The sequence below is a fragment of the Salvelinus fontinalis genome, chromosome 23 (assembly GCF_029448725.1).
Source record: "Salvelinus fontinalis isolate EN_2023a chromosome 23, ASM2944872v1, whole genome shotgun sequence".
Lineage (NCBI taxonomy): Eukaryota > Metazoa > Chordata > Actinopteri > Salmoniformes > Salmonidae > Salvelinus > Salvelinus fontinalis.
In genome coordinates, this window is record NC_074687.1 from 50,301,489 (window position 1) to 50,310,575 (window position 9,087).

Consider the following 9,087-nt stretch of genomic DNA (forward strand, 5'->3'; position numbering starts at 1 on the left):
GGAGGGGATGTGTTAATTCATGACCCATCATTTATACTGGTTAGTTCATAACCCATCATTTATACCTGTTAATTCATAACCCATCATTTATACCTTTTGCTTGAAAGGGGCGGTTCAGGCAGGCTGGCATGCTCCCTGACCTTACTTCTTACTTAGCAGGAACTGATGGGGATCCATAATAAACCCCAGGAAGAGTTGCTGCTGCCTTGGCAAGAACTAATGGGGATCCAAAATAAACACCAGGAAGAATAGCTGCTGCCTTGACAGGAACTAATGGAGATCCATAATAATCCCCAGGAAGAGTAGCTGCTGCCTGGACAGGAACTAATGGGGATCCTTAATAAACCCCAGGAAGAATAGTTGCTGCCTTGGCAGGAACACAGTCATGTGATACGTGGTATGGAAAAGTCCAATCTTAGGAGAGTACATGAGAGGCACTATACTGTGTATCTGCAGGTGTCTATCTGGTCAAAACGACTGATACAGGAGCCCCTCCACCCTCCGGTGGGATGGATCATTTCTACAGAGAAACCTAGATTCAAATCCTTAGATTTGTGTGTATTGGGTACATGTTGTGAAATTGTTAGATATTACTTGTTAGATATTACTGCACCGTCGGAGCTAGAAACACAAGCATTTCACTACACCCGCAATAACATCTGCTAAACACGTCTATGTGACAAATAAAATGTCATTTTGATTTGAAATAAACATCCTATTTATCAAAGATGCTTTTGGCTGGGGTCAAAATTACTCCAAAGGATTTAAATTTGTTAAATGTCCATATTCATACAGAAACACTAAACCATGATTTAGATTTATTAATAACAAGTTGATTGACAAAGTCATGAAAAATTGAAAGAATTGAATAAACCACATTTTGTCTATGATAAAAGATATGCCTCTGGGGTCAAAATGATCCACGTTAGAAGTTCAATGCACATATGTTGTGGGTGTAAAGTTTCAACACATGTTTCTCTTTGAACGACTTAATATAATATTAAACTTTTATGAAATAAATGAAAAATAAACGTTTTGTTCCTCAACTGCGTTGCCTACTCCAGTCAGCAGATGTGGATGTGCGTCTTTTTTGTTCAGGCGATGCTGCCAGTGTGACGTATAATCTAGTGGACGGGACGCTCCTTCAACAACAACAGCTAGTCAGACACCTCGGTAGCTTTCTAGCAAACATAGCTACAACATTCACGCTCTTTACACTGTTTTTGCGTATATTAGTCGCCGTGTATTAAACACACTTCTGTCGTATGTACTTGATAATTATATATTTACGTTGTTTGTCAGCTAGCTGGTTTGCTAAATTAGTTTAGAACTAGGCTAGTCGCTAATGCTAGCTAGCTAACATCCCCGACCATGAGTTCACTAAGCTACTCTCCTCCTGCTAACGAGGAGGTCTGCTGGACGGAGAAAAAAACTCTCATGAAAGAGGAGGAGGAGGAAGAGGAGGCTGTTACAATACAAAAACAAGTAGAGGGTGAGGCTGTTACCGTGAAAGAAGAAGAGAAATACTTTACAGAGAAAGAAGAGGAAGACTCGTTCAGAGTGAAAGAGGAGGAGGTTGTTACAGTAAAAGAAGAGAAGAAAGAGAAAGACGAGGATCCAGTTTTTGGAGTGAAAGAGGAGGAGGAGGAAATGACTGTCACATTGGAGGAAGAAGAGGAGGTTGGAGATCTGTTTAACACCAGTAAGTACCGTCTCTGCAGTCGTTGAACCAATATGCAGTAAAGGGGTTCTACACTTTAATGTTGTTCTGTAGGAATGGCTGAAACTACACTGTAACGTGTAAGAGTGGACCATCAACAAAAAGTTACAAATTGATCAAATGCATCCAATGACAATGCATGAAATACTGTAGTCTTCAATATCTCCTGTTAGCTTAGCCCAATATGTAGTCTTAAAGGGGCAATCAGCAGTTGTTACATCCATTTTGGGACTTATACATTAATGATATGTACCCATCTGTTTTTTGAAGAAATCTCTTATAAATGCCTCATGAGCTTAGTTAAACTGTTGTACCCTATCAGAACCCAAAATATAAGCTTTTTTTTACTCCAATGTTTGTCAGTAAATATAAACAAACACTGTATATCCTCAAAACATGGTTAAAACTATAATGTTGATATCATGGATGGTTACATTTCTCCAGCCCCATCCCTCAGCTTTTTACCGAAATGGGCAGGGAGTACGCTTTGTTATTGTTTCTACTGCTGATTGCTGCCCCTGTTACTCCTCAAGGTCCAAGGACTGTATGTTATTTTCAGAGGTAGACTGGCTCTGGCAGCTTAAATAGTCAAATATTCCATCTAAATGTGAATCGATTCTCAATTGCGATACGTTTCTAGAAACATAAATCGCTGTACTTTCATATCACATCAACATAATTTCACACAATACTTTCATATCACATCAAAATAATTTCACACAGTACTTAAATATCACATCAAAATAATTTCACGTAATACTTTCATATCACATAAGTGATTTCTAATACTTTCACATCAAAATTATTTCACACAATACTTTCATATCACATCAAAATAGGTAACCAGTCGCGACGCCCCAAACGGTAAACCAAATTAGTTTCTCGTCATTTCTCCTTTCTTCTGGATTCTTTTTCTTCTTTGGACTTTTTATGGCGGTTGGCAACCAACTTTAAGGTGCATTACCACCATCAACTGGACTGGAGTGTGGACCTCAGTTCATCTTTTAATCACCCACGTGGGTATATACCAAGACAGTCATGAAGAGGGCACAACAAAACCTTTTCCCCCTCAGGAGACTGAAAAGATTTGGCATGGGTCCCCAGATCCTCAAAAGGTAATACAGCTGCACCATCGAGAGCATCCTGACCGGTTGCATCACCGCCTGGTATGGCAACTGCTCGGCATCTGACCGTAAGGCGCTACAGAGTGTCGTGCGAACGGCCCAGTACATCACTGTGGTCAAGCTTCCTGCCATCCAGGACCTATATAATAGGCGTTGTCAGAGGAAAGCCCACAAAATTGTCAGTGACTCGTCACCCAAGTTTTAAACTGTTTTCTCGGCAAGCGGTACCGGAGCGCCAAGTATAGGACCAAAAGCCTCCTCAACAGCTTCTAACCCCAAGCCATACAACTGCTGAATAATTCATAAAATCGCCACTAGACAATTTACATTGACCCCCCCACCCCCCTCCCTTTTGTGCACTGCTGCTACTCGCTGAAAGGGACTGACTGAAAGGGAGTGTAACTTTGACTATAATTACTGTTCCCTGAAGGAGGGAAACGAGGTACAACACCTGTTTGGCCCCGCCCTTTCCTGGTTCGGTGAAGAGCGATATTAAATTGAAGGAATAAATCCGAGCCTCACGCTTATCACCTGTGGAAGACGCGGCTTCCAGCGAGGCGTGGATTTAATCGTATGTTTTACCTCGTTTCCCTCCTTCAGGGAACAGTAGGTATAGTCATAATGTTAAGCTTGTCATATGATGAACTTCAACTTAAATACTGGATCTTGCTGTCGGACAGTTTTTTAAATTCAGATCTCTGAAATGCACTCTAACTACGTAACATTTAGTGTTTCCTTATGTTATGCTGGGAAAACAGTTTATGGGCACAGAGATCCTAAATCATTTCAGAGTTTGCTAAGTCCAATGGTTTTAACCGAGAGTCACCTTAACTTTATGGACAACACGCAAATGGATACTGTCATTAACGCGGTTCTTCAATAATTACACATCATACTTAATTCTGTAGCTGTTTAGTTACAGTCACATGTTCAACTATCATCAGCTGATCCAGGAAATCATTTTCTGAGTGACAGTCACATGACAAACATCACGACATGCAACAACAACCAAAGTGCTTCTTCATTCATTACTCTGGTAAAGACAGTTATGCTGTGCTCCACGTTGGATCCAACATTCCTAACAAATTGATGTTTATAATGTGTTATTGTCTGGTTGATTCACAGTAGGGTCTCGTTAGTCTGTTTGGACACAGAGATACTTACCTCATAATGTGTAGAGAAATGTTCCTTGTTGGATAGGCTATTGTACAACACACAGAGCTATTTTCTTTTATTCAGGACATTTAGAATGACAACACATTACAGAGTAGCCTAGTGGGATTATTGACAAAATTATCTGGTGATCAGGTTATGAAATGTCATGACAAAGACATTTTAGATTCCATGTTTCACCTGAAATATTAAATGATTTATAGTCCTAGGTCTGTTGTTAGGTGAAGTCATGGGTCCTACAGTAGGTCTATCTTATTGTTAGGTGAAGTCATGGGTCCTACAGTAGGTCTATGTTATTGTTAGGTGAAGTTATGGGTCCTACAGTAGGTCTATGTTATTGTTAGGTGAAGTTATGGGTCCTACAGTAGGTCTATGTTGTTGTTAGGGGAAGTTATGGGTCCTACACTAGGTCTATGTTATTGTTAGGTGAAGTTATGGGTCCTACAGTAGGTTAATGTTGTTGTTAGGTGGCGTTATGGTCCTACAGTAGGTCTATGTTGTTGTTAGGTGAAGTTATGGGCCAATTTGTTAAACACTTAATGTACAAACCCTCAGTTTCAGGCTAATGGCAAAGCTAGCTAAAGAGCATTTTACTGGTTGAAGTGTTTTTTAACTATAAAGCAGTTGATTTGCGACAATAACACAAACATATTAATCAGTACATTCTTACGAGATTTAAAATTATAATCCAAAAGTAATGTGAAATGCACTCATAAGCAACCTGGAAATGGAGGCTATATTTGCTGTTAGCCTAAGAGAACTCCCCTGAGTTTTCCCCCACGGTGGTGAATTAGTGAATAGACACAGAGCTTAATGTGAGTTTCTTTGAGTAGCACTCCGGATCTTGCACTGTAATATTCAGAATACATTGTGGAAACTAAAGTCTTCGCTCACCATTTTGGCTCCAGGCAGATATACTACATCCATAACTAGTGTTTTCCTCATTACCAGATATACTACATCCATAACTAGTGGTTTCCTCATTACCAGATATACTACATCCATAACTAGCAGTTTCCTCATTACCAGATATACTACATCCATAACTAGTGGTTTCCTCATTACCAGATATACTACATCCATAACTAGTGGTTTCCTCATTACCAGATATACTACATCCACAACTAGTGGTGTCCTCATTACCAGATATACTACATCCATAACTAGTGGTTTCCTCATTACCAGATATACTACATCCATAACTAGTGGTTTCCTCATTACCAGATATACTACATCCATAACTAGTGGTTTCCTCATTACCAGATATACTACATCCATAACTAGTGGTTTCCTCATTAGCAGATATACTACATCCATAACTAGTGGTTTCCTCATTACCAGATATACTACATCCATAACTAGTGGTTTCCTCATTACCAGATATACTACATCCATAACTAGTGGTTTCCTCATTAGCAGATATACTACATCCATAACTAGTGGTTTCCTCATTACCAGATATACTACATCCATAACTAGTGGTTTCCTCATTACCAGATATACTACATCCATAACTAGTGGTTTCCTCATTAGCAGGGAGGAGTTTCAGCAATCAAATTGTGTGTGCATCGCCCTCGTGCCGCAAGTTTAGCAAACACAGAAAGGGGCCTGTATTGGAGACCAATAGTTGTCTGGCACACTGCTTAGGATTTCAGCAACTTTAATAACTTATTTCTGGTTACTACTAATGTGAAAACAAGACTAAATATAACTATTGTTGCTATCTTGACAGTCTTGTCAAATCATTTAAGTCATTTGTTGTACAACTTCATGGGTACGCTTTGGGCATCACCCTTTACCTCAAATAAATAATAGAATTCTACTGGTGTGGGCCTTTAACCATCTGTCTGACTTTGTTGTTCACACAGGAGAGAGATGTGACTACCGTGGATCCTCTGGGGAGCCTCAACAACATCATGATGCTGACGAAGCAGAGAGTCTCTCCAGATCAGGACTCCTCAAGAAACACCAGCAGAGACCCACAGGGAAGATATCTAACTGCTGCTCTGTTTGTGGGATATATTTCTCAATATCAAATTCACTAAAAGAACACCTGAGAATTCACACTCGAGGGAAATCTCACTGCTGCTCTGACTGTGGGAAGATATTCAACTCTTCATCAGACCTTAAAATACATCGAATAATTCACACTGGAGAGAAATCTTTAGACTGTCATCACTGTGGAAAGAGTTTTACTACATCTGGCAATCTAACTATACACCAGAGAATACACACAGGAGAGAAACCTTTTAGCTGTAATCAATGTGGGAAGAGTTTTACTCAGCTAAACAGCCTGACAGTTCACCAGCGGACACACACAGGAGCGAAACCTTATATCTGTGATCAATGTGGGAAGAGTTTTACTCAGCTAAGCAGCCTGATAGTACACCAGCGGACACACACAGGAGCGAAATCTTATAGCTGTGATCAATGTGGGAAGAGTTTTACTCAGCTAAGCAGCCTGATAGTACACCAGAGAACACACACAGGAGAGAAACCTTATAGCTGTGATCAATGTGGGAAGAGTTTTGGTGCATCTGGATGTCTGACGAAACACCAGAGAATACACACAGGAGAGAAACCTTATAGATGTGGTCAATGTGGGAAGAGCTTTTTTACATCTAGCCATCTAAAGATACACCAGAGAACACACACAGGAGAGAAATCTTATAGCTGTACTCAATGTGGGAAGAGTTTCTCTACATCTAGCTATCTAACGATACACCAGAGAACACACACAGGAGAGAAATCTCATAGCTGTGATCATTGTGGGAAGAGATACTCATATAAAAAATCTCTGATTAAACATCAGAAAATACATGGAGTTGTTTCATGATATCAATGAAATAATGTCCATATAATGCTACAAAATATATATTTTTTTACATTGTAGAAGGAGTATTTTAATAAATGTCAGTATGTAGAACCCTAAACGTTTGCCCCCCTGTTCAATTTATTTTAGCCTCAGGGGAAAAATCCAGGCTCTGAATTGAAAGAGTACTATTTATGTGATTTAACAAAAGTGACTAACCAAAAAAAGAGTTGTGTTACACTTACACGTTGGTGACCACTTGAATCAAAATGCAACACCTCAAAATGTAGCTAGCTGTTTTCTACAAGTTGTCCTCTAACCAGTGATGTACACATTATTCCCATATTCCGTGTGGTTTTTGAGCTGTTAGTTTTATCAGAACGTGAAACCTCATCTCCGTCCTATCGCACAACATGATATTGATGAGTTGTGACAAATAAGTGTTGTGTTCCTTTGTTTAGCGACCCCTACATTTAAATGCATCACTGCAAGATGTAGCTGACTGTCTTCTGCAGGTTGTCCTCTAACCAGTGAGGTAAAAATATATCTCCCATTTCCATGTGTTTTTTAGATGTTAGTTTCAACAGCAGTACAACCTGATTTCCCCCCTAATCGATATCAGTGATTTATTGCTACTTGTCAAAACAACAGCGTTTTTGGTGCTTGTGCATTTTAAAAGGTGCTTGTTTTAAAAAATACAAGTAATATGATTATTGTGGCAGATGTTTGTGTATATAGTACATTTTATGTGTAGGATTTCAATTTATCCCATTGATTTAGACACGTTTAAACACTGACATTGGGGCTATCCCACCTAGCAAAATGTCGTTGAAAATAAGACTTTGCCTGTAGTACAATATAAGTTTGGTTTTAGTTGAAAGTGAAAGTTGAAAAGAAAACAATTTAATTAACATTTATTGACTCAAATCACCTACTCATATTTCAAACATTCATCTTGACAAAAGATACATGTTTTATTATTCCATGCCTCATTATTAAGTGAATTATTGACAATACATATTAACAAAGGGGAGGATATTTGATTTTGATATTTCATATTTACAATTCATGGAACATTTAGTAATCATAATTATTTTAAAAAAATATAGAAAATATTTGTTGTCTTAAGGGGGAAGGTGTTACAGGCTTTTTAGTTTTTCCATTTATGTTTTGAGGTTGGACTTTAGCACGTATAGCTCGTTAGCACGTATAGCTCGTTAGCACGTATAGCTCGTTAGCATGTATAGCTCGTTAGCATGTATAGCTCGTTAGCACGTAGGGCGCACTGATTAGTGTCTCCTCGTTAGTCAGTATGTGTTACACCTGTGCTGGCTTGTCCATCTCGTTAGTGGGAAGGTGTTTCACCTGAGCTGGTCCAGGTTCTATTTAAGAGTGTCTGGCCCAGTACTCCAGTTGTCTTGATAGATGTGGACAGTCAACACCTTTAGTTGCGCTACCTTTTTGGTTTGCTTTCTGTCTTTAAGTTTGTTGTGAGTTTTTCTTTTGTTTACCTCTTCTTGGGCAGATTTAGTGGGTCTCAGGGTGGGTGTCTTTTAGGTCCCAGTTGTTACTAGTCAATTTTCAGTGGACACCCTCATAGTCTTCCAGAGCCCTCCTAAGACACAAGCTAATATTTTGGGTTGGATATTGCATCCAATTAATATTTTAATCTATGGAATTTCCTTAGGATGCTTATTAGTTTTTTAGTTGTTAATCTTCTGTTTTTTTATCCTTTTATGTTTGTTGTGTACAAAATATTTCTGTTTTTTTCATTGGTTTTTATTTGTTGTTCCTGTGAAGCCATTGTGTTGCATCCATGTCTGAAATATGCTGTATAAATAAAGCTTGATTTGATTTGAACATATTGCAAAACAAATGAACCCAATGACTGACCAATCAACAGACTCTTGCAAAATCAATGATGAAACATGTGCAAAAGCAACTTATCTTAGTATGAAAAACAGTATATCTCACACTGAAAATAGTGCATGCCTGTGTAGTATTAAAAAAAATAGCATCTAATTATGCTAATCTGTATGTGGGGTTGTTTGAGAAGAACGGACAGGAATTCCCTGTTACGCGGAACAGCTTCCACCCTACACCCCTAACAAAGGCCCTCCCCATCAGCCAATACAGTCGCATACACCGGATTTGTAGTACACAGATTGACAATGACAAACAAGCCGACTGTCTGGATGAAAGTTTCAGACAGCGGGGTTACCCAGAGGAACGGCTGCATGATGCAAGGGATCGTTATA

At 39.0% G+C, this 9,087-nt stretch overlaps 1 protein-coding gene across 1 annotated transcript; it reads left to right on the top strand.

Moving 5' to 3' along the window:
- The first annotated feature begins 1,105 nt into the window (after window positions 1–1,105).
- Window positions 1,106–8,673, top strand: LOC129821455 (zinc finger protein 271-like). Its single transcript, XM_055879135.1, has 2 exons — window positions 1,106–1,702; window positions 5,886–8,673. Exons 1-2 carry the CDS (start codon window positions 1,372–1,374, stop codon window positions 6,851–6,853), a joined length of 1,299 nt encoding a protein of 432 aa, XP_055735110.1. The 5' UTR covers window positions 1,106–1,371; the 3' UTR covers window positions 6,854–8,673.
- The last annotated feature ends 414 nt before the right edge of the window (window positions 8,674–9,087 follow it).

Excerpts from the sequence above, each read along its gene's own strand:
- LOC129821455 (XM_055879135.1), top strand. The coding sequence starts at position 1,372 with ATGAGTTCACTAAGCTACTCTCCTCCTGCTAACGAGGAGGTCTGCTGG. Across the intron at positions 1,703-5,885 it reads TGGAGATCTGTTTAACACCA|GAGAGAGATGTGACTACCGT; the intron begins GTAAGTACCGTC and ends TTGTTCACACAG.